Raw genomic sequence first — 27,524 nt, forward strand, 5'->3', positions numbered from 1 at the left:
GTTTTTAGTTTTTTCTAGAGAAATTAAAGAAAAACGACAAAAAATGCTGATTTTAAAATTATGACTGATACTTGCCTCCTTTTAAATTTAACTTTTAAATCCCAACATGGATCTGACTGAAATTTATTTCCATTTTGTAATCCACTTGGCCTCGAAGACTTTAAGTCCGGGGTGTTATTTACGATTGCGAAAATCCGCTAATTCATTCCAACGAATACCGATCGCCGAAAATACCGCTCCGCTCTGACTGCCCGAAAACTTTGCATACTCCAGACAAGGAGGACTGCAACAGAAAGCGAAATTTGTATCAAGAGTACTTTTAACTAACTCCCAATGGACTTTACAAAAAGGTTTATGAAATGTCAGTTAACAGTTTGAACGATGGTAAGGTGCGAGTGATGTTTACAAAACACATCGAATTAAATTGATTTGTTTATCTTTCTCGTAGACATATGAACACGAGACAATAGTGAACAAGTGTAATTCAATAAATATGTAAGGAAGAGTACTGCTGTTGCCAACTTGCCATAGCACGCCCATGGCCAACATTATTGGGAACTAAATGAAAGCTACAATGAATAGGACTAACGGTGGTGATGAACTAACTACTAGGGCTATAAAATACTACTCTAAATAATAAAATAGCTTACAATTTTAATTTTGGCAAACGGTTGCTCGCCTTCTAACAAGATGCCCTCATAAAAATTAACATGTACAATAACACCCACACAAAAAAAACAACAACAGCATACACAAAATATCTCATGAGCTGTACCTTTCTTCAATATTTGTCAAATATTTTTTGGAGTCACCAGCAATTAAATACGCTAAATACTACTCTCTGACAATTCCTTTTTTAATTTCTCTTGGGCACTGTAGCTTTTATCGACTGGAGTAAGAACCGATACAATCACGCCAACTTTTACCAACGCATATTCGAAATAACTTTTTCCACATTAATTGCCTGAGATTGTGTTCGGGGAACGGGCCGGCTCGGTCGCGGCGATTATCACATTATGGTGTATAACATTACAGCGTAATTAGCTGTAATTTTACTGCTGCGGCGATTTTACTGTCCTACCCAGATCTTCATACAACATTGCTGATAATATTACGCAGCTAAAAACATTAAGAATTAATGTTAGATTTGATGTTTGCAATAACGGTTTTTATCGCTATAGCAGGTAGCCAAAGGAAAGTTTGCCTTAAGTTTTTTGCAGCGAATGTTGAACTTGCTACAGGTCAGCAGCCCTCCGACAAAATAGTAAATTATGGCTAAAGTATAATCACTGTAATTGTTAAGGCGGTTCCCTGAGCCAGAAGGCGAAAAATCTCCTTATATGATCATGTTTTTCTAAGAGGCGTTGATATTCGTAGACGTGGAAAAAATATATGTAGTTCTTGACTATATTATCTTTAACTACATAGCTTCCGATACACGAATTATGACACTTCGCTCGATACAATTAATTCCCAAAGTAACCTCTAACTCGGACTTTTAATCCTACTTTACTTGGTTATTTATTATGTGATACTATAAACAAAAAAAGAAAAAAAACAATCTTAACATAAATAGTAATTTCATAGTTTTAGAATTTCGATATTGTAAGGTAACGTTTTTAAAATAAATAAAAACCGACAAAATTCGATCAAAATTGACACTTGGCGCGTATGTCCTTTCCCGTTCTTTCTTGCGAAATGTGACAAAGACAGCGGCAAACCGATGGAACGGCCTTAAGCCATTTATGGTCTGCTTCATACGTATTGGATATACCATAGTGTTAATGAACAACCAAATTAGCTTAAAATTGTTTAACAATAACCAGCCAGATTTGTCAGTCTCAAGGACGTTGCTGGTGTTTTAAAGCTGACCTGGAAATTAAATCATCAATACAATAATAGTCCTAAGTAATTGATACTTGCTTTAGTAGCGTTTTTATGACTGTTTGTAGCAAATAAATCAATGAAGATGTATCAGCCGGAGAGCTTTTAAGATTACAGTAACCGTTTTACTGCTAATAAATACTGCCATTTGGAAGAAAACGGCGTTAAAGATTCAGGAAACTCCTAAATTTATATTCCCTTTTCTACTCGTTGATAATAATCGAGTGTTGATTTAGCTGATTATTTTCGTTGTAACTTAATGGGGTAATGAGACCAGTAAACTTTGTCTTAAAGAGAAATTGAACAAAGCTCAGAATTGATTACCTTTTCACCCGAGTCACCCGTGAACATGATGCATGTAACTGCGTCGAAATATCGGGAGCTCACAAATAATACAAAAGGTAATCACGGTAATCAAACAATCCCGGTCAATATAAGTCTAATCAATGATTTCATCAAATGTAAAATAGCTATTTTGTCTCTATGCGTGCAACTAGAAACAGTTTGATACATAGCTTCTCGTATACAGTGGTTGAGTTCCCAAGATTGTTTGCATGCGGCCGCTGCTTCTAGTCGATATTGTTTATTGTTTAGAAACTTTAGAACATTGAATACAGTTATAGGCTATTGTCTTATTCTGATCGTGGCCTTGTTCCCTCCTGTATCATTCTCGTTACATACTACCCAGCATATATTCATTATAATTTTGTTCTTACCAAGACCTTTATCTTTCATATGCACCATTTGTGATTATTTCCTATGTGTAGATTGCAATCACCCCTTCGTCTCTCTTACAGTGTTCTAAGTTCTTCCGTGTTCCTTTTTTTTGTTCAATCTTTCTATCAGAAATTTATCATAACATGGATTATCGTTATAGTAAAATAGCATCGTTAATTTATTTTTACAGCCTTTATACATGTGCGTTTCCTAAAGGAACAAAACGATTCTACTAGCTATAGTAAAATAAAAACGAAATCTATGTCAATGAACACAAAATAATCAACAAAACAAGTCATTGTTTCAATCCCTGTCAATGAACAGCAATATCGCAAAAGCCTTAAACAAAGGGTATGAATGAAATGTCCATCTGACCACGAGACAGACCTCATTGTTTTGAGACAATAGGTTTTGTACCAAGGGACCAGGGGAGGACGGTGGTTATCTTTAGAGATGCCATGCGCTGTTTTGAAAGGGATGATAATATGCCTTTTATTTCACTGAGAAGGACATAATGGTGAATAAGCAAAATATAGTGTTTAGGAAAATGTTACAGCTTAAGTAGAACCCGAGTAGACCCTAGGTTTTGAATAATAAAATGCAGCGTGAACAAATAATACGTAAGTATTCTAAAACTTGTACTTAGTTGCCGTTTTTTTTCCAAATATTGAAAAAAAAACTTTTTTGAAGAATGATGGTGGTCAATATGCAAGAGCCCATTATGTTTAAAAAACATTTAAATATGTACTTTCTAAATCTGACCCAGCTTACTTTGAGCTTTGCAAGTAAGTACTTACTTACTCCAACCATTAAATTAACAATACACGGCATTGTTAGCTCATAAAAGCCACAACACACGAAAGTGCCGAAAGTAAACAAAAGCCAAATGCAGTTGGTCGGGTGAGCCGTAATTAAAATGAAAATTGGGATCAGGTAGATTCGACCATTTCGGCCACCCGAACCCGAACCTATCCCTTTTTTATAGCCTTTCAAACTAGCTAACACAGAAATGGCGATTCATTTTTAACCTCTTTTTTAAATATCCTGTTTTAAATATTGACGACAAATTAACAAAACAATTGCAGTTCTAACTTCTTCTTCTTCCCAGACCTTATCCCATTTACTTGGGGTCGGCCCTCCCTGTCCTCTTCTTCCATTCTGCACGGTTTAGTGCCAGGTGTGCGTCCTTTATTCCTTGCTCTCTCAGGCTTTTCTCCACCGTCGTCAACCAAGTGGCTGGTGGTCTCCCGCGTCCTCGCGTCGTCGTAGGCATCGCTAAGGCTACATTGATCATATGTCCGGGAGGTCGTCTCTGAATATGCCCGTACCACCGTAGGCGTTTCTCAACAAGTTTATCAGTTATCGGTGCTACTTTGAAACTGCCCCTGATGTACTGGTTTCTAATCTTATCCAACAGAGGGACGCCAGCAGACCAACGCAGCATGCGCATCTCTGTGGTGTGAAGTTTGTTTAAATGGCATTTGTTCGTGGCCCAGCACTCAGAGCAGTAAAGTACTGCAGGTCTTATTGCAGTTCTAACTACTTAACACAATATGTATGTCGCCCTATTTGTAATTCCCACATGACAGTTGGTGGTCCTTACAGAAACGGCAATAATGGTGATTTTTCAATGCAGTTTCGTGGCATAGGTCATTTACAAATTAACCATAAGGGGGTCACGCTTGTCACGTATTGTAATTACTTCCTTTCCGAAAGCTCCGTGCGGTTTTGCGGAAGGTAGTTTGTTTTTAATGTTGGAAAGAAAGTAAGGAGTTTCAGACCTTGGTTGATAACGATTCCGAGCTTTAGCACAATGCTGAGTTTGTGCCTTTTCGCTGGCACACTCAGTTAATTTATTATTAGTACTAAATTGTTTATGTGTGTTTGCAAATGAAATACTTCTCTCCTTTCTTTTTTTTCTTTTATAGAATGTGGGCTTTATAACATCATTTGAAATTAAGATATGTGGAACATTTTTAGTCTTAAGAAGACCCAAGGTCTACCATTGAACGATTGGTCTATTGAGACATTTATTAAATTTACTAGCTGTGCCCGCGGCTCTGCCCGCGTGAAATTCGGTCTGTGTCAGTAAGCGGCTAATTCACCCCTAATTTCTCTCCCTCTCCCCTGGAGGCGGAACTTGAAGTACAGTTGACAGATGGATACGCTAGATTCCAGATAAAATATTTTACAATTAGGTACCGCTAAATAAAACTACACTCCATTATCAATTTGATCTCCATACAAACTTTCAACCTCTATTTCACCTCCTTAGGGGATGAATTTTCGAAAACGCTGAAATAAGTTTTTTTGTATATCAATAATATACCTTTTTACGAAGTTTCAAGTTGCTAGCTTAAAATAAATCTTGAACCCCATACAAACTTTCATCCCCTTTTTAACCCCCTTAGGGTTGAAATTTCTCAAATTTTTATAGCCTACCTGGCCGTGGATTTTTTCGACAGATTAGTAAAGTTTGCATCAAAATCCGTTCAGCCGTTTTCATTTGATGCGCGGTCAAATAAACAGACAAACAGATAAACGGATAAACAGACAAACAGATAAACAGACAAACAGACAAAAATTCTAAAAACTGTTAGAACGTGTTCTATTATCGATTCAAAGTATCCCCAGTCAATTTTTTTTCGAATATCTTCCATGTACAGACTTTCGTCCCTCTTCCGCTTTATTATATGTATAGATTAAAGGGTCTTTAATCTTCTGTAGTTTTGGAGTGGTAGCTAGTAGTAGTACAAGTACATATTGGTTAGTTTGTATGTTCCTACTCATATCTATATAATAAAGTATAATCTTATCTATTTTGTGGGATTTTTTTTTTGTGAACCTCGACCTAAATTGTTTTTTATGTTGATTGTGTTGTTGGCAGCACTGTGGTAAACACATTGAGAAATAGATGACGGGTGTCAATGTGTTTACCACGGTTACCTACCCTAATTGTAATTTTTTGGGTTCCGTACCCAAAGGGGGTAAGGGGTGTAATATCTCCGGTGTTGCAGGCGTCCATAGGCTACGGTAACTGCTTACCATCAGGCGGGCCGTATGCTTGATTGCCACCGACGTGGTATAAAAAAAGGGTAAAAACGGGATCCTATTACTAAGACTCCACTGTCCGTCTGTCTGTCTGTCACCAGGCTGTATCTCATGAACCGTGATAGCTAGACAGTTGAAATTTTCACAGAATTTTCGGAATTTTCTGTTGCCGCTATAATAACAAATACTAAAAAGTACGGAACCCTCGGTGCGCGAATCCGACTCGCACTTGGACGGTTTTTTTGTTTAATGTTATCGGTTTTATGTTTGTGTTTGTTTAATGTTTGTATTGTTTGTATTATGTACTTATGAGTCACAGATACTCAAAATAAATGTTTTTTTTTGTTCATAGTTAGGTATATATCTATGGTTGATTTCTTACTTATGTAGGACATTACTGAATTATGGCAAAAACTTTTATTACAAAACAATGTTGTATTGAATAGGATAATTACTCAATCACTCTTTAATATTCATACCACATAAATTCACAATAGTTCTCGATGTGGAATAAGCAATGTTTTTGCCGCTTGACCAGGTTGTTGCAATGCAACTCAAAGCATTCAAAGAATGCATACAACATTCTGTTGGCTGTGGTCTAAAACCTAGTACTTATTCACAGACTTGCAAGAGCGGGGAACAGCTATCAGATTGCGATGGCAATACTTTTTATAGGTAACTTTCTCATTCTTGCATATTGCTGTCTCCTGCTCTTGCCATGCTAGCAGGATAGTAAATGCATGTCCTGACCGAACTGGCAGTGAGTGCCTAGCCACAGGTATCAGACATAACACAGTTCTGTAAAACTGTAGAATCTTTTGTAGATTTGACGAAATTTTAGGTAAGTTGGATGCAAGTCTTTACTTCCTGCCGATGTATAAAAACAATACTTTGTAGAAATGAGATGAGAATAGAAGAAAAAATATCGGAATTCTCAAAAGCATTCCACTCCGAACTCGTTTATCAAATTCCATTTATTCATGAATGGACAAAGCAAAAAACACGCAAACAGAAAATGATAAAACCATTAATAAATTATACATTATTAAAAGGGTTAGCATATTCCCACTCACACAAAAGGCCGCATACCAGAGCTAACTCCCACGGTAAGTAAACATGGTAGCACTTTTATATTTATCACTGAACAAAACACCACCTATGTAACTGGCACTGGCGTCGTGCGTGAGTACAAACGGCACGTCCGTCCGCTCCGACGGTTGGAAGCAAACTGAGCAGTGAGCACTGAGCAGTGAGCAAGGCGACAGCAAAGCAAACTCGTTCCGAAGCCTTCATGCTTGCGCTCGCGCACAATGGTAACACGAGCACCTGTGTATTGCTATTTTTTTTTAATTTATAAGGTCGATGAACTTGGCGAATATACAAATGATATAATGTGACCTTTGATGGTATTTTTGTAGTTGTATAGTTGATGCAAGCTGCAGGTTTCTTATGGAACTTTGAAAACACTTATTTCTTTTTATTGCATCAGAGAGAGAGAGTTCATAAATTTTAGAATAGCCTACGTCCTTCAAAGGTTTATAGCTTAAGTATTACTCTTACAAGAAAATTATATGCATTGTGGCAAAAACATCATCGTTTGTGTCTATTGTTTTCCAACTGACTTTAAGATGTTTGAATTATACTGTTTAGTAGGAATAAAATAAAAACAAACCTAAAAATAAAATAAAGTTAAATTAAAAAACATTACTTTAGTGAACTAAAATAATAAATAAATTAAGCAAATAAGCATAATGATTTTGTAGCTGTTGGTACTCCTTAAATAATAAAATAAATAAATAATAAATAATGTTTTCGAATGTAAGTATTATGCGTTTTTTCGTAAAATTTTACGAATTTTTTATGAAGACAGAGTTAGACCGCGGTGGTAAGTATTATTGGAGACTTTTGAAAATCTAAATGTGCCTTCTATTACAAGCCCCCCCCCCCCCTCCCGCGCACCGCGCAAGGTCACGCGCAACGCAAACGACACGAAAGTCGCATTCCAATGCAATTCGCGAACGGAACGGGCTACCAAAAAGCTTTCTGCGCTTCGATCACGCGCAAGGCTACCCACCAGTGGAAACCTAAAGCACCTAAAACTAGATTCCCACCGGCTAGCCAGTATTACACAGCTCATGAAGAAAAAGAAAGTCTATTAACGCCGGCTTTCCCATACTTTTGGCGCACCGTCACTGCTAACCACAGTACCCATCTTCTTCAGTCGGTCCCTCATTGCTGAGGATCGTGACATCATGTCCTTATGTTGAAGATTAGGTTCCTCCATAGACTTCTTTCGCCAAGCGCATCGCAAAGCTACTGATCGGATGCCAAAACTGACTCCAATAGCCGCTGAGCAACAGAATTGCACCGATCTTAGTAAGCCTTTTACTCTCCACGAGCTCGAGACCGCAATCAAAACCTTGAAAAATGGAAAAGCTGCAGGCGTCGACGACCTGACTGTAGAACAAATTAAACACATTGGGCCGAAAGCCATGAACTGGCTCCTGGACTTATATAACAACTGCCTGTCGTCGGTCAAAATACCAAAGGCATGGCGCAAGTCCAAAGTCATCGCTCTTCTCAAGCCTGGAAAGGATCCATCAGATGCAAAAAGTTACCGTCCCATTTCCCTGTTGTGTCACACCTATAAGTTGTTCGAACGCCTGCTCCTAAATCGCTTTGCTCCCGTCATTGACCCACTCCTGATTCCACAGCAGGCAGGCTTCCGGCCGGGAAAGTCCTGTACCAGCCAAACCCTGAAACTCACACAGTACATAGAAGATGGTTTCGAGCTCGGTTTGATAACGGGCGTAGTCTTTGTGGACCTAACGGCTGCCTATGATACGGTGAACATACAACGACTGCTTTCGAAGGTTGGCGGCATGACTGAGGACGTGGGCTTCATAAACATTCTTCGCGAACTGCTCCACAATCGTCGATTCCAAGTTCACCTGCAATCGGAAAAAAGTCGCTGGCGTCCACAAAAAAACGGACTCCCTCAGGGAAGTGTGCTGGCCCCGATCCTGTTCAATATATACACTAACGATCAGCCAGACACGCCCGGAACTCGGCGGTTCGCGTACGCGGATGACCTGGCAATAGCGGTTCAAAGCAACAACTTCGAGGATACTGAATTAACTTTGTCAACGGCCTTGGACGGTCAATCGAGGTACTACAAAGCCAACTGCCTAAAACAAAACCCTACAAAAACACAGTCGTGCGCATTTCACCTGCGAAATCGGGACGCAAATCGACCGCTCAACATAATCTGGGACGGCGTTAACATTGAGCATTGCCCGAACCCGAGGTACCTGGGAATTTCCCTCGATAGAACTTTGTCTTTTAAGAGTCACTGCCTAAAAACACGCCAAAAGGTCACAACACGAAATAACCTGCTGAGGAAACTTACTTCAACGCACTGGGGTGCCTCTGCACACACACTCCGCACAACCGGCCTAGCACTCTCCTATTCGGCGGGTGAATACGCATGCCCGGTGTGGCACCGCTCCCCCCATGCAGGACAAGTTTCTTCAGCACTCAACGACACCTGCCGCACGATCACCGGTTGTCTGAAACCCACGCCGCTCAGTAAGCTCTACCCTCTGGCGGGTATAGCGCCCCCGGAGACCCGCAGGGAGGTGGCCTGCGCTATCGAAAAACTCAAGCAGGAGCAAGACCCAAGACACCCTCTCCACGGCCACAAGCTACCACCGTCGCGTCTAAAGAGCCGAAAGAGCTTTATGCGGTGCACTACCGCTATCAGTGTCCCGCCACCCGAGAACCGGCTGGCACACTGGCAAAGTACTCGCGCCCCTCCCGATGACTACGTCCGTCCCGCCGAAACGCTCCCGGCCGGACACAAACAACCATGGCCGATCTGGAAAGCCTTAAATAGACTGCGTTCCCAAGTTGGCCGCAGCAAAGAGAATTTGGCAAGGTGGGGCGGCCTAAACGGCGCAGATACCCTATGCGTATGTGGCACGGCTCCCCAAACGATGAGACACATGCTGTCCTGCCCAGCGAACCCGCACACACGTTCCGAGCAAGATCTACGGGACGCAACAGACAGGGCGTTAAGCGTCGCTACCTTCTGGTCCCGCTTAATATGAAATGTATACGAAACCATCGACACGAGAAGAAGAAGAAGCCAAGCGCATGGCCTCGTGCAGTTTTAACAGTACCCATAATGAAATACTAAATAAGAGAGAAGATGCTAACATGCGACTTCCGAAAGATCAAGCAGTCTTTTTAATGGAAGTCACATTATTATTTTAAATATCATATACGATCAATCGTATACACTAAACACACCCACGCACACATACACACACGGCATTTGAACTTCAAAAATTACCTCCATCGGCCTCCAGTAGTCATTATCTTTAGTAAAATAAATATTTGATGATTTAGTGATCAAGTGATCAATATTTGTATTGTTAGTACACCTACAGACCAATTATCACAAAAACACACAAAGCATGAATAGCAATTGACGGCTACGCAACATCAAAACCAATCCATTGGATGCGCTTGCGTCTCGGAACGAGTCACGATTTGACCCACCGCCCCCAAATCGTAGGAATTCTGAGAATGTGTGATAAGAAGTGACTTATGATAAAACAATGGCGAGTTTAATTGAAGCCTGGTCTAAGTGAAAGTTGCTCAAGCAATGCCTAGTAATGCCAATCAAAATGCGTGCAAGATTCTAAACTATCTAAGGCTTAGAATGCACTGCGATTAAGGCCGTTCCATCGGTTTGCCGCTGTCTCTGTCACATGCCAAGTGTCAATTTTGATCGAATTTTGTCGATTTTTTTTTATTTTAAAAACGTTACCCTACAATATCGAAATTCGAAAGCTATGAAATTACTATTTAAGTTAAGATTCATTTTTTCTTCTTTTTTGTTTATAGTATCACATAATAAATAATCGAGTAAAGTTGGATTAAAAGTCCGAGGTAGAGGTTACTTTGGGAATTAATTGTATCGAGCGAAATGTCATAATTCATATATCGGAAGCTATGATATTAAAGATAATATAGTCAAGAACTACATATATTTTTTTCCACGTCTACGAATATCAACGCCTCTTACAAAAACAGGATCATATAAGAAGATTTTTCGCCTTCTGGCTCAGGGAACCGCCTTAATTTCTTGCGGTTTCAGAACCGCAAAAAGTGTAACGCACGGCATGTTTCACAAGCGCACCCACTTGCAAAACTGAAAACGCAAGAAACGCAGTGCGTTCTAAAGCGAGATTTAGACTAGCAAGAACATGCATGCAATTCTCATTAAATTGCGGTATCTGATAAACATTTTGAATGCAGTTTACCTTAGTAGCCAGCAATGTAACGTAAATTGCATGCAAGTTCTTGCTAGTCTAAACCTCGCTGTAGCCTAAAGTTACAAATATGATGATGCAGCAAGTCTTCATCGTCATAGATATCAGCCCTTTATCGCCCACTGTTGAACATATGCCTCTCTTTTAGTACGCCACTTGTCCCGGTCCTGATGAGGTAATCTCATCTAGAAGTGACCTGCATTCTGGATGTCGTCCACCCAACGAGCAAATGGACGCAAGTCTTATTGTCAATGCAAAAGTACATATCAGCTTGTGACTTGTGACATTTAAGTTCTTTGAATTATTTGAGTTTATTACGACAAATTAATAATTTAAAATTGTATTAACTCGTGGTGCTTCTTGACTATGATTTAAACTCGTTCAAATAATATCTCATTTTCAATGTTTGCCATAAACAAGCGAGCAAACTAGGTATCTACCGTAAATTAAATCGTAAGTGTATAGCTTGAACATGTTTTCAAGTAATTTGATACAAGTACCTGTTACTTAATCACACACGAATTAAAAAAAAACTTGTCCGTGAATCGAACTGCATTGCTGTATTGATCAAGAATGTAGCAATTCCAAGTTTTAGTTCACGAGTCAAATTAATCGACAGAGCTTTTGCAGACCTAACCGTTTGATGTTTATTTCTTTAGATGTTTTTTTTATCCATTTAATCTAATTATACAGCAATAATATTATGCACGAAATCGATAATATCGTGAGTTAGGTACAGGTCGCTGTGATTGCTCAAAGACGCAAGATTTATTGCTGCTACCTATATTGACAAACCTAAAATTAAATGATTATAAAATTTAGTAAACCAGGAGATACAATTAGATTCGCATAACCATAGAGAAATAAAGTAAACTTGAAGTGCTAACTCCATCCATAGATAAAAAATAATTTATAATAAGTTTTAAAACAAATTAATTTATTTATACCTCCCGTACAACTTATTATTTATATATCTAAAAAGGAGCCCACTGACTATCAGTCCGCTGGACGATATCGGCCTGTCAGTTAGAACAAAAATTTGACAGTTCCGAACAACTGACAGGCCGATATCGTCCGGCGGACTGATAGTTAGTGGGCCCCTTTAGTAAGGAAACTGTTGAAAGGAAGTAAGGAAAGTGTGTGTTGTTGTGTACACTTACTTCTATACTTACTTATGTCTCTATAACACATCCATATCACACACACACACACTAATTCGTCACATGACACTAATTCGACTCTAACGAGTAGGTACCTAAACTAAAATTGTTGACACAGTTTTCAATGATAATCTACTGATTAATATTTTTTTTATATTAATACTCGTATATTAAATTATCTTTGTATGAACAATGCGGTTGGAGCAAGAGGGCATGTTTCAAATTATTTTTGATATAATTTATTAAACCCAAAACATACTTAATTAATAACAAGACTAGAATTAAATGTAACCTCAAATTAATTTCCTTTTCTTGTCGTAAATAAAAAACAGTTTTTAATTTTAAGCTATAAAGTTTTTATTTATTACGCCTTCAGGATTCGATACATCGATTCACGTCACAGAACATAATGAACAAATTAAGTATTGCATTCGTAATGCATTCAGCCGCGATCTGTCGCCCAATTCAAAGCAATATACTTCCTAACCCTCTTAATACCATTATTTGTGCATCATTGCGGGTAATTATCGTGATTTTTACCCAAATTTATCGCCGTTCAGCGCCAAATTGCCAAAACCGCGGGAATTTAGCGCAGGATTGCGCCAAAACCGCATGAATTTAGCACCGAATTAGCTGCGTGATTGGGGATGCCGGCGATTTGTCAAGACCTGGGCTGGACCGTGGAAATAGGTTTTGTGGTCATTTAACAAGCGTTATAGCTGGATTGAAAGTGGCAAAGAAAGGATAAGGTAAATATTTTTTACGGTTGTCCTAAACTGAAAAAATGGTCTTTTGTATATATATAACTTGTAAATTGTAATAAAAGGTTAAAATATAGCATCAAACACTCAATACTCTTACTTTAATGCAAAGACCTCCTACCTCTATCAAGGCATCCTGACACATGCCTAACTTCACCAACTTGGCGTCAGCACAAATCTCATCGCACAACACATACGACAGGCAACGAGGGAAGTTAGAATCATAGCGAGTGCATTGAGGAATAAATACTTCAAGGTAATAATAGTGCCAACGAGAAGAGACGAGTGTCTAGAGGAGAAAAAACCGGCCAAGTGCGAGTCGGACTCGCGTTCCAAGGGTTTCGTACATTACACAATTTAAACAATGTATTTTTTATGTGAAATGTAAGTGAAATGTTTAAAAAACCCGTAATAGGGGTCGGATTAAAAACTATAAGTAATTAAGTCCGACTCACGCTTGACTACACATTTCTAATAGGGTTTCCTGTGATCTATAGGTAAAGAACTAATTCGTGTATTTTTTTCAAAATTTTAAACCCAGTAGTTTCGTAGATAAAGCGGGGGAATAGTCATTTTTTGTATATTTTCTGGAATAACTTCTAAACTGTTTATCCTAAAATTATGAAAAAAATATATTTGAGTTTCTCACAATTAGCTCTTTCATTTGATATGTAACAAGATATAGTTTGAAAAACTTTATTTTTTAATTTTCTCATTTACCCCTCAAAAGTGGTCCCCATGTTTAAATTTTATTTGTTTACGTTACATGTCCATCTTTGGGTCACAAACTGACATGTGTACCAAATTTCAACTTAATTGGTCCAGTAGTTTCGGAGAAAATAGGCTGTGACAGACGGACAGACAGACAGACGCACGAGTGATCCTATAAGGGTTACGTTTTTTTCCTTTTGAGGTACGGAACCCTAAAAATATAAGTCGTGACTACGTAATGACCAAAACTAAACGAGATATGGTCTTATGAAACTTTTAAATAGGAGGAATAAAAAAATAGTTATTTTCATTTTCATTATATTTCAATTTTCTCTGGTTCCATTTAACTAAACGATGTCAAACCATATTGTGGTTCAACTAGGGAACAAATTAAATTATTTTATTAAATATTTTTGGCCACCGGTGGACTTGGTCACTTTTTCTTTAGTGTATGATATTTCAGTTCATATTGTGGTTGTCAAAAGCGGAAAACAACAAAATAATACAAATACGTACGTACATTTTTTGTGGTAAGTGTTATGTAGGTTGAGTGGTAAGCCTAAAAATTCGATAAAAACGTATTGCTTCAATTATATTTAAAATAAGCTTAACCAAAAGAGACTTGAAGGAACTATCATAGGGACCATCATTAGAAGCGAGAGGTACCCACCTATAGTTTTCTGAAAACTTCTTCCTTAAGAGGCCGGTGTCGATTTTAGTCGCAAAAATGTAAAATTGATAGATTTAGTCCGTGAAATTTTACACCTTTTGTTACCTAATTGAAATAACAAGTACTGGTTTCTATTAGCACGTCTTCTTATCTTACCTTTTATCAGATCAGTTTTTTGAAAACAGACTCACTAAATTAGTAATGTTTGCTTTTCTGATGGACGTTTAGGTAAACGCGCGTAAAGCACTGATTTTTTCGCTCTTATTTGTAAATTTCGTAAAGTTTGGACGGCTAAACATAGTAATTTTGTATTACACATATCCTGTACTTGACGTTTATCAGACTACATTTTTATTATTATGACTTTGAAGTAGTGTAAATGAAAGTTAGACGAAATCAATTTTCTCCAGAAATTACTTCAAAACAAGTGACAATTTCTCTGAAAATCGACTTAATTTCAACGTAATTTTGATACGTAAACAATCTACAACATTTGCTGAAACTATTCTTATACATCAATTTGTATAATTTACCACCATGATTTTATGATGAATTTTTAAAAACTGCCCCTTCTCTTCATGCATTACCGGTGACGCACACTCGCGACCTCATTATTAAAAGGCAAGATGAGAAGACGTGCTAATAGAAATCAATACTCGTTATTTAGATATTACGTAACAAAACGTGTATAATTTCAACGACTAAATCTATCAATTTTACATTTTTGCTCCAAAATCGACTACGGCCTCTTAAAACATCGTGGTCAAGCAAAGTCATGCAAATGCACCCATTGCAACTCTGCCTGAATTACATACCTAGCGATAGTCCAGGCTACACCCATTACTAACGTTCCTAATCTCCCGTCAACTTGATGCTTGTTCTTCGATTATAAGCTTTATACTCCCAAATTTAAGGTAGTATTTGAAATGGCATGAAATAACGCGATACGAGGTCTCTGAATCCTTATCAATTCTGCTCGGAAACAATCACTATGCATGGGAGAAATATGACTGGGTTAACGGTGAGCGATGTTAAAATCTGAAACAGAATCTCATTTGAATTTAAATTTGATATGTGTATTATGTAGTGGAAGCGCTGGTGGCCTAGCGGTAAGAGCGTGCGGCTTGCAGTCCGGAGGTCGCGGGTTCAAACCCCGGCTCCTACCAAGTACCATAGAGTTTTTCGGAACTTATGTACGAAATATCATTTGATATTTACCAGTCGCTTTTCAGTGAAGGAAAAAATCGTGAGGAAACCCCAACCCCAGTTTTCCCTCTGGGTTGGAAGGTCAGATGGCAGTCGCTTTCGTAAAAAACTAGTAGCTACGCCAATTCTTGGGATTAGTTGCCAAGCGGTCCCCAGGCTTCCATGAGCCGTGGCAAAGTGCCGGGACAACGCGAGGAAGAAGAAGATGTGTATTATGTAGAAGACACATTTTAACGGATTTCACGATTTAACTATAATCTTCTTCTTTATCGGCCCTTCATTACTGAGTATCGTGACCACTTGATTTTGCAGCTCCTGAGATTTGTCTCCATCAGCCTCGATCTCCCGTAGCCCTCACCGCTTGATGGAGTTTGCCTGAGGTGGCCTTTTTAACTTCGTCAGATCATCTACTTGGGGGCCCTGGGGGTTTTCGCCCTCTACTTTTCCGAGCACGATCACTTTTTCTAAGTTTTCATTACCTCTACGCATAACATGGCCAAAGTAAGAAAGCAAGAGTTGCTGCTACTTTCTATTATCTTCTCTAATTAACATATTTTAAAAACATTTTCTCTTTTTGTATGGACGGGTACGTGGTATACTTCCCTCTTAAAAGGGAAGGCGTGAAGAGGTAACAGACAGATATAATAGCTTTCCCATTTATAACCTTATAGAGGTGACGCGACTCGCAGTGCTTTTCTCGCGCGGAAATGTGCGCGAACGTTAGTATCATATCAAAACCAAAACCAAGACAGAACACCTGATCTGAATGCCGCCATTGTGAGAACCTAATATTAAGATATTTATTGCTCAATCACACCAACATCAGCTGTTTTACAGTATATAGTCACAAGCAGAAGCTACAATATTTATTAGGTAGTCGATTTTTCTACTTTACCGTACAAACTTTACTAGTATTCACAAGTCCTAAATCAGGTTTACAAGAATTCTGGAGTGGGCAATACCTGCACCGAATTTGAATAAAACATACGCGAGAAATGTACCGTGAAGCCAATTCTGTCTTATAAATTTTATATGATTTTTATGTTATTTTGAAACGACCTTGACCGTGAAAACCAATCAGCGTTACGATTACGCTGATTGGTTCTAGCTAGTCGTCTCATAGGGCATTTCGTTCGCATTTATTGGTGCGTGTGAGATGCCAGATGAAACAACTGAAGGTCGTATCAAAACAAGATCAAACCCATATCTAATTCTTAAAACAGAATTGGTCCCCGAGTTTATACCCGAGCAAACTGTTTAGGAAGGCCAATTTGTATTCACTACGATTAACATAGAGTTTGCTGCAGTTTTGCGATAGCGAAACGTTTTGACTAGGTACATAAAACTTTATAAATTCTTCTGTGTGTAATAATATATAATAGTTACTGATTATTAGAAAAAGAGAACAAGTAAATATAAACATAAGTAAAGTAAGTATATATAAACATAGTTTTCGGAAGTATCAAAATTTTGAACATTCGTATCATCATCACTAACGCAAAAAGGTACAAAAAAGACAAACTGAACATTAAAACAGTTACTGGTTCAGCTCCTTCGTGAAACCCTGAGGGCCTACCGCGAACCCCGAAGTTTGCAAATTGTGGGCATCTTTTTCTTTCTTTTTCTTTTTTTTTCAAAAGCGACTAAAAATAATTGTGAGTGAAACCGTATTGATCTAAATATCGTTTTCTTTTACTTCAATTAAGGCGTCAATCAATCAATCACTTTATTTGCAACAGATCATACTTGAATGTATGCAAATACAATAATGCATGCGATTAAGAGCGATAGAGAAAGATGCCCGCAATTTGTGAACTTCAGTGCTTGCGACCCACCGCAGAGGTCCTAACCTCTGATAGTTAATGCTTACTGCTTTATGTGATTTTCTTGCAGACACTAAAATTTATGTGCCCTAACTGTCCTAAGCAATGTTTTGGTATATTTCGGTTTCGACGGAATTTTTTTGATCTGTTTTCTGACTTGGGACTGCAGGAACATCATCTAAATGTCCTACTCTACTGACCTTTTCGGGCGTCTCAGTCCTGAATGCGTGGCAGTAGTGCCTCGGCGCGGGCTCGGCGTGTTCGCCGAACGGTCCGGCGCGCGGTTCGGCGCGCTCGCGCGCCACGAACGCGAACAGCGAGCGCGCGCTCTCACACGTCGCGAACGAGATGCGGCGCAGTGCGTGATACATGCGCACACTCTGGAAAACATGATTGATCTAAAAACTTCAGGTGTGAGAAACTTACATTCTACCCTTTAGTTTCACTGTGCATTTGTGCCTTGTGCCAAATACCATGTCAGGTTTGATGAAGCACATGTTCTAAAGGTAAATTAATCAGATTCAGTATTTTTGTGACTCAAGTCAATAAGTCGTAAGCATTTTTTGTTTGCTTTATGAAATATTTTTGGATCCGATTTATTATGTGAACTTGTCTAACAGGCCAGGAATGACACTTTTGACACTGACAGATCAGTATTGGAAACAAATCTAATAACTAAAACTAGAATTGGCCTATTAGCTGAATCCTTTACCTGCAAATAGGTAATATTCGTTTCGCTCAAACCAAGACGTGTAATAAATAAGCACTTTTTATCTTTTCTTAAAACATAAATGTTAATTTTCAATTCTAACACCTACAGAAAAAGTAAGAGAAGGAAAGATATATACTTCTTGATCAAGCCAGTGCAAATACTGCGCACTTGTAAACAAGTAAATCGCGAATTTATGAAAACCAAAGTAAAAAACCGACCAAGTGCGAGTCGGACTCCCGCACAGAGGGTTCCGTACTTTTTAGTATTTGTTGTTATAGCGGCAACAGAAATACATCATCTGTGAAAATTTCAACTGCCTAGCTATCACGGTTCATGAGATACAGCCTGGTGACAGACAGACGGACAGCGGAGTCTTAGTAATAGGGTCCCGTTTTTACCCTTTGGGTACGGAACCCTAAAAATTGGCTACTTACCTGATCTTCGGGGTCGCATACTTTGACCCCCGATGGCGCGACCACGATTAGGACCGGTACCGCACATTCGCTATCCTGCAACAAAACAAAAGATGATTTTAATAATGTGGAGTTGATGAAACATTCCAAGTCTCTTTGTGGAGATGTGGGTTGTGAATGAAGATCAACAGTTCATGAAGGTAGGGTACTGAGTACGGAACAAGAATATTGGAAAAGTAATTATTGATGCAATCGATATTAATAACACTATGGTTCAGGCATTAATTGTGTTTGGTAGATCAAATTATATACGTAAATAACATATAAAAAGGTAAATCAAATTTACCAACTGATGTAACCTATTTATTTATGAGTACCTTCCATACTTGAAATTCAATCCTGATTAAAATGAAGAGATTGATCCTTGTTAAAATGAAGAGATACATACGAACGGAATAAAATATGTATGTCTTCCCAACACGGAACTTAGAAATAATATGGGATAAAAAACCGGACGCCTGCCTAATAAAACGGTATACTATATGTATATTGTTAAGGATGTTGACATAGTAGTGAACGATATGATAAAGCAATTAAAGAATAGTATTTTGTGGAACAGGGTGTTCTTAAAATTCAAGGGCCAAAGTTACAAAACGAAATCGAAATGAAGTTGCGTTTTGTAGACAGAATAAAAATAAAACATGCATGAAACAAAAGCATCCTCACCAACTTTAAAGAGTGATTAAAGATGGCAACAATATCAATACAAAATAATTAAAAGCCGGAAAGTGAGTAACGGCACAATAAGGCAACAGGTCGCGTCGCAATAAATGGAGACAAAGGGGACAATTAAAGCACGCGTCGGTTATTTGCATATAAAGGCCTATATGACATATGAGCCTGCCTAGCATCGGCCACCATACTATTAACTACTATAAATATAGGCTGGGAATGTGAAAGTGAAAGAGTCTTTATTCTTCAAATTTACGCATATTACAATAAACTAATGAATGCCAAAAACTACCACCGGTTCTGACTAGTTTTTCAAATACATCATTAGAAATACAACATTATGAATACGTAATCATAATGTAAAAGAAAGTATTTACAAAAGAAAAAAGCGAATAAATGATTGAAATATAATCGAATTTAAACTGATTGAAATATAACTACTAAATACTACCTAGATAAGATTTGTCAGATAACAAGTTAAATTTTATTTATGGAAATGTGCTGACAACTGTTGCGGTGAATGTGTAAGACAAATAAGACTATGATAAAATAATGAAGTAACTAACTAATAATTTGCCACAGATTTTAACATCTACTTCATATTATAAATATTATTTTTAAAAAGTCACCATAATTAACAAGATTAACAAGCGATATATATTATATGGGCACTTTTACGGACTTACTGTAGATTGTGTACGGCAGCCGCTCCATTGTGCTGGTTTAATCACGCCGCTGAGACAGGATTACAAAGACTCCATTATGGGGCTGATGAAAATGGTAATCCTTCAGTTTTTTGCCGTGCAAAAGTTTTGGTAACGATGCGCTGCTAATGTTACGTCTGGTGGTTATTATAGTCCTTGCCAGCAGCTACGTTTTGCGAAAAATAAATAGGAGGGACAAATGTACGAGTTTTGAAGACAATGCTGTACGAATACGTGTAGGAAATTTTATTTTATATTAAGCAGAAACACTAGTTCTGTGAGCAGAAAGGTACGCACTACCGCACTCTTAATCGACCATCAATTCTACTAATTAATGATATATTATCTTACATATTTGTAGTAGGATTGACAGTTAATAGTGATGACGATGGTACAATTAGTATGTGTGAATTAAAATCTAAAATTAGTATAAGCATAATATTAGTTCCCATAATTGTTGCAACAAATGTAATAAATTTTTCATTAAACACCTGTAATCTTAAGCTGTAAGCAGTAGTTTTTTGTCATACAGTGATTTATTGGAATAACGTAATTATGATTAGAACAAAATCTACACGTTATCAATCTTAAATTCATAGTATAAAACCTTGTTGACACACTTCGGTCCGTTTGAATCTCATTGAGTAAAACCTTCTTCTGTATAATTATTACAATACAAATATTCTTTATTGCTCACCAATATGAAAAAGAACATTAAAAGTCTTAATGAAGTAATTTTAATCAACTTGCTTGTAATTAATTTCGAAATTCTTATCGACTACCAAACTAATGAAGCATACCAAACTAACACATCCGTCTATATTATAGTAGCTTCCTCTTAATTAAAACTTCCAACTAATCGACGCTACCATAGTCCATTGTCTTAAACAAATGTGGGTTAAAATTCTCCCCTGCGGTACTCCGAGTACCTGCGGTGTAGCCGACTGCCCCTCTTAATTAAAATGCCTAAGGAGAGCCTTCGCTGCTTTGATTTAAGAAGGCTTCGGAGATTAAAGTTTTCCCTTGAAACTTTGGTGCTAGTTTTACGGATTTAGGAAATCTGATAATTTTGATACTGATCGATAGTATTATTTAACCTCATTTTTGTGTTATGTAATGTATACTATATTAGCATATAATATTAACGTAAGAGTTTAGACTGATTAAAACAATAAAGAAAAAAAAAATGAAAATTGCAACACGACCAAAAATTTGAAAATTTTGAAAAGCATTACCCAATTTAAACAATTAAAATTTAATTATACTTAATTTGAATGTCAGAAGAATAATACATTTTCTTCCTATAACAACAACTTCACAAATGTGATAAATCTTAGTACACAGAAATATTATATGAATGATTATATGAATGAATTGAATATTATGTAAATCCAATTATGACGTGTAATATGAAATATTATTATAAATAAATGAGTATGAGCTTCTTGTTGGATATCACGGGCCTATAAATCCCGGTCTTTTGATAGGCTTGCGTGGGGATATAGATCCAACACGTAGAGGCCCCTTGGAGAGCTTTAATGTCATGTAGAACGCCTGCTGGAACCCGTTCACAGGCGCAACAATAGACACCCATGAACCGGTCGCAGCAGGCATTGGGACTATTGCAGAAAAAGTGAACAGTATACCGGTCTATGGATTGAGTATGAGTATTATTAGTTCCTGTATTCATACACAAAATAATAATATATTCAGAGGTAATTTTTTCACAGCGTCAAACTAATTAAACACACAGTTCCCATTTCCCGAAGCAACTATATTCCCACTTTATTACGACGCTTCCGTAAAAAGGATAACCTAGCTTGTTTCCAACCACAAAAGCAGCTCTTAATAGGACCAACATTTTAAAGTCAAAATTGAAAGCAGTTTTGTTAAGCAAAGTGAAGTTCGCTCTTGTGGGTGTATTTAATAAAGTCCGCATCACTCCGGCGGGTATACTTCGTGGATTACAACGAGATGAGCGTATCTTCAAAAAACGTAATGCGTAGATACGTTCATTTGGTTTTAAGACTGTGGTTTTGCGCAGCTGCCACAAATTGCAGCCTGAACGTTAGGAGCCTCAAGTTTCCAAACTCAAAAGGAAATGAACATAAAAGCTCCATCACTCAAGGTAACAACAACGAAGTTTCGAATGCTTCGACCACTCTATACAGGTAATCCATTGACGCGTACGAAGGGCAAACACTCATTGTAGTTCTGAATACGCAGGAGTTGTAAAACGTGATGTCGGGAGGTATCGCCGTGGCGTGATGAGGGGCTGAGGACAGTTTGTATGCAAATGGTGAATTATTTGGCGTGTTCGCGGCAATATTGCGACCTTGCGGAGAGCATCATTTGCGATGTGATGCGAAAGCTCAAATGGATAAGACACTTAAGGAAAATGACCTTACGAGGAAGAAATATAGCTTATGAGGGGGGTATATAGAGATGACTACCTGAAGTGAAGTACCTATAAACATGTAAAGGTGACACGTGACAAGGAATGTCTTGTACATTCCTTTTAGTTTTATAAAAACGAGAAAAAGCAAAACCTTTTCTCCGTTCGCAATTCGTGCTATCTTGATCGTGATCAAATCGAATGAAAACAATCAGACGGAATGTAACCAATTTTATCCTGACCTTCGATATTTCGACACTGAATGTTATAAACAACCCGATCGGGTTCATTACATTAAGCAGTCGAAATCTTATCAAAACATTTTCCTTTTGCTTACTTGATTACGTCGCGGTTTTTTGAAGGGAAAACAAAATCGACTAGTAATTTTACAAAAATATACAGAGTAAAGTAAAGGGAAGTAGGAACAAACCTTTCAAGAGTCATCATAAAGTTGTAATTAGAATGAAACTGAGACCAAAGATACGACCTTGCGGGACTCCCGAAGGGAATATAAAACGGAAGACAATACGAGCCTCCGCGGGTTGAAACCTATTAAATGTGCGGTGCACAGAATAGCAGCCTTACATTCTGCTCGATGTAAATGCGAGGATTCAGAGGTTTCCCTCCTTTGTGGATTATTTTTCCTTTGCGTTTCTTAACTGTTACAAAAAGCTGTAACTGGCCTGAAAATATTTTGAATGTAAAACAAAGTTTGTCGTCAACTACACGGAAATCAAACTAAACACTGAAATTACATAAAAATGTGACTCGCTAGTTTACACTTCATAGGTAGACTAGTTTAAAATAAACGCTAATAAGTTTTTTACTAATAAGTTCGCAGCCTAGCCTTAATATAAAGACTATACATTTTTGCTGTTTAATTTCTTCTGTATAACTATTCATAAATTTGTCATAAATATCTATAGATAACCCAATTTTATATCTTAATTCGTGTTTATATCCGTTGTCGGTAACAATTCCCTTGCTCTCATCAGATACAAGAAAACTGATTCCTCACCTAATTAATCGATTGACTCGGTCACCCATTCGTTCATTTCATTCAGTGGCGAGCAGGGAAGCGTGAGAGATAGGCGTGTGAATAGTGAATACGCTAGTAATGAGTAATGACTAGTGAGTCGACAGAATTTGAAAACTTATTGAAATTTTGTACGTTGAACAACGCAAGTTACGTTAATTATATAAAAGATGTTTTTACATATTATGTCTAACCAAAAAAGTAAAACCCTCGGATAATAGCTCATAATTTTCCTATTGCTGAGCTGTTTTACTTGTTAGGGTTCCGTACCTCAAAAGGAAAAAACGGAACCCTTATAGGACCACTCATGAGTCTGTCTCTCTGTCTGTCACAGCCTATTTTCTCCGAAACTACTGGACCAATTAAGTTGAAATTTGGTATACATATGTATGTTTGTGACCCAAAGCCAGACATTTAACGTAAACAAATGAATTTTAAACAAGGGGGCCACTTTTAGGGGGTAAATGAGAAAATTAAAAAAAAAGCTTTTCAAATTATATCGTGTTACATATGAAATGATATGTAACATTATAAGAATCTCAAATATATTTTTTTTATAATTTTAGGATAGACAATTTAGAAGTTATTCAAGAAAATAGGCAAAACATGACCATCCCCCCCCCCTTTATCTCCGAAACTACTGGGTCTAAAATTTTGAAAAAAAAAAACACAAAATAGATCTTTACCTATAGATCACAGGAAAACTTATTAGAAATGTGCAGTCAAGCGTGAGTCGGACTTAATTACTTAGTTTTTGATCCGACCCCTACGAACCCGTAGGTAAAATATTAAAGAAAACATTTTAAACAATAATAACGACTTTACTAATGATCAAAGGGATTCGATAAAATGTAGTTAATAACGAAATTAACGAAAAACCAGAATTACAGATTATGTTTTGTTTAGCAAATATTCAATATTTTGTACGTATATAAGAAATAAAGCAGGAAATCACAACAATGTGAAAATCAAAACTGGTTTACTAAAGGAGCCCACTGACTATCACTATCAGTCCGCCGGACGATATCGGCCTGTCAGTTAGAATAAAAATTTGACAGTTCCGAACAACTGACAGGCCGATATCGTCCGGCGGACTGATAGTCAGTGTGCCCCTTAAAACAACGTTTGATGAAATCAAGAGATTTTCTATTTTCCTTGTTGCTAACTTGCTAAAGCTAAGTAAGAAAGTTCCTTATAAAAGCCCCATACCAAGAATGTAAGGACATGAAAATAACGTTAGATAATACAACTTTTGCTCCGAATATACTTGGAACTTTCATCAGGTGTACTACTTTAGTTAGGAAGTTTGAATTATTCATAATTCCTACGAAAATGCTGGGAGCTTAATTTGCACTATTGCTCGGGACGGGACACCGCTTGAGGGGTAGAAGCAAGGAGTTTATTAATTAAATTGTTAATAACGTAACTTGAGATTTAATTTAAAACTAAGATTATAAATAAGATGAAAACAAAATAATAAAATAATAGATAGAAATATTTTATTAACAAATATTAAGCAATTTCAATTTTTACAAACCAGCTATGGCTCCTTAATCTAATGTATCAAGTACGATTGAAATTAAATAAATGATTATCTTATCTTACCTTAGTGCTCTTTTTGGCAGGGATGATCTTAGGCGTGTTTGACCAATTTAAGGATATCAGAACAAGGGAGAGGATAAAATACGGAACGCAATTACAGGGGATGCGACCTCAATCGCAAAGTTTGCATTACGAGGGATCGAAGATTGGTACGCGCATAATAGATTAAATTTTCTTGCATACAATAATGTAAACTAACCAATATATTTTGGAATACCAATTATAGCTGTACCTACAAAAAAAATGGTTGTGAAAATATCTCTTTGTGAACATTTTTAGTCTTAAAACAGGCCTTAATCCTACTAAAATTAAAAATAAATTGAGCTACCAAGTCTATTACGCAATTTAACGAGCTACAAAGTTCCAACAAGAAGCTATAGCTTAACCGCAGTATTAACCGGGTGCTACCTAAGATATTGCATAACTTCTAGTATACTTTTAAGATTTACTCTATTTGTATTTATATACATGGGTTATCCGTCAGTGATCCATAAAAAAATAATTGTTCTTTTTGACAGTGTACAAATACAACACGAATAATAACTGCATAAGGTAAAAAAACAGTATTGAAATCTTAATAATATAATTAACAGTGACTGTGCGCCATTCATAGTCTTCTTCGTCGTTCCCTCATGACTGAGGATCGTGACCAAGAACTATATCCCTCCATTTAACGGGATCAAGGGCTATGTGGGCTGCCCTCTGCATGGAACCACATGCTTGTCTAATGGAATCCGACCATCTTGCCGGGGCTCTTCCTCTAGCGCGCTTGCCTTCAACTTGCCCCAGTATGATGTCACGTTCGAGGCTGTGGTGTGGCGATCGCTTTATGTGCCCAAAGAATCTGAGAGCCCTCTCCTGACAGATTGTTGAGTTGAGAGTCGTTTGGTGATTTTTAGTTCTCTCAGAATGGACTCATTTGTTCTCATTGCGGTCCATGGGATTCTTAGCATCTTTCTCCAACACCACATCTCGAAAGTCATTCATAGCCATTCATAGTACGCAACATAAAATTCATTCATTCAGTATGTACCATGCGGCGTTTTTCTGTTATTTAATTCCATGTGAATGTTGGCATTGTTGGATAAAAAACTGACTTTATTTTGGTTGACGCACGCATTGCGGGATCCACTGCGGGAATCTAAATGGAACTGAGAATTCATTATTTCGGTGGAAGGCTGAACCAATTCTATCAAGTACACGATCAGGGAATTTACGAGTGTGCTGTGGATGAAAAGCAAATTTCTATTTACTGGTGAATAGGATTTTTTATCTAAACTAAAAGGTGAAGTTTGTTTGGAAATATATTTTAGTTTTATTTGTTGATTATTAGTTTAATGAATTGTAATTCAATTACATCGACCTAATTATATAAGTATGAATATTAATTACTCTTTCTTATAGTCAATTATATTATACCTATTACTATTTTATTTCGTAAACCTTGTCGCTCCGTAGTGCGTTGTGGTATTTGTGATTGTTCAATACAATAAAATTACACTTTTGACATGTAAAATTTTGTCATTTTATGAATAAAGTAATAATAATAATATGTATATACGGGTATGAAACCCAAATTTGATAAAACATTAAATGAAGCTCTAAGGATGATACTTGAATGACCCAGTTTAAGTACTACCCAATTTATTTGTTTTTGTATTTATTTATGTTAGTAGTCATTAAGCAATCGATCTGTCATTGTATTTCTGGGATATATAAACAGAGAATGTGATATAGACAAAAAAAGTTGGACACAGACCTGAAAGCTTTCTATTTTCAATTCATGGTAGGTATGTATTTACTCCTAAGAAAGTATGCAACTAGAAAAATATAAGGAAGGCATAATTTTACATATTATTTAAAAATAATAGTTTTTAGTCGAACTAAAGGCTAAAGTGAAGCCGAAAGTGCGGAGTAAGTGTGCCAGTTCCTAAAGTGTCGGTACATCGGCGCGCACTCGAACTCCTGGAGGCTGCATTAAGGGCAGGTGTAAAAGAGAAGCGGGAGCGAGAAGAATCTTACGAACTAACCGACACTTCTGTAGAAAATTTCACCTTGACCCTAGAGTAAATCAGGATAGAATTTACAAAAAAGTGCGAGCGTTACTTTTTTTTTACAAGCTGTTATTTAACTTGTAATGTTTGCTTGTCCCAATTACCTTTCATTAATAATAGACGCGTGACGTTCATAGTTGGCAAAACTAAAATGCAGGCAATATTTAGTAAATGATTTTGACAATCTTGACACATTGGCGTCAGCCGTACGACTTACTCAATATAGGTTCGGAACCTATTATTTGATGGCTCACGATCGAGCGCCTGGTGCCATATCTACCTCCCTTTATTTACATACATGGTAATACCTGTTTGTTCGGGTCAAATCTTGCAATCTAAATTAGACCCATTTCCCATTATTCGATTGACACACATACATACGTAAGTCGGGTGACAATGCAATATGTATTATGGTATTTATGGTGCCATCGAGCTGATCTGATGATGAACACATACACATGTGGAGACCATATTTGGTGTTTGGTTTCGTTAGAGTTGTTTCGATGAGTACATCGAAACAACTCTACCAACCAACCAACTTAACCAACTCTAAC

General features: G+C 37.3%; 1 protein-coding gene across 2 annotated transcripts in view; it reads right to left on the bottom strand.

Moving 5' to 3' along the window:
* Nucleotides 1-27,524, bottom strand: part of LOC134743756 (EGFR adapter protein-like) — a 146,917-nt gene that overhangs the window by 56,479 nt on the left and 62,914 nt on the right. For both annotated transcript variants that reach the window (XM_063677400.1, XM_063677399.1), the window contains exons 3-4: nucleotides 18,469-18,543; nucleotides 17,523-17,702 (exon numbers count right to left, since the gene is read on the bottom strand). In XM_063677400.1, the coding sequence (XP_063533470.1) occupies nucleotides 17,523-17,702; nucleotides 18,469-18,543 (255 nt within the window). The remainder of the gene's footprint in view (nucleotides 1-17,522; nucleotides 17,703-18,468; nucleotides 18,544-27,524) is intronic.

The sequence above is a fragment of the Cydia strobilella genome, chromosome 8 (genome assembly GCF_947568885.1).
Source record: "Cydia strobilella chromosome 8, ilCydStro3.1, whole genome shotgun sequence".
In the NCBI taxonomy this organism is placed as follows: domain Eukaryota; kingdom Metazoa; phylum Arthropoda; class Insecta; order Lepidoptera; family Tortricidae; genus Cydia; species Cydia strobilella.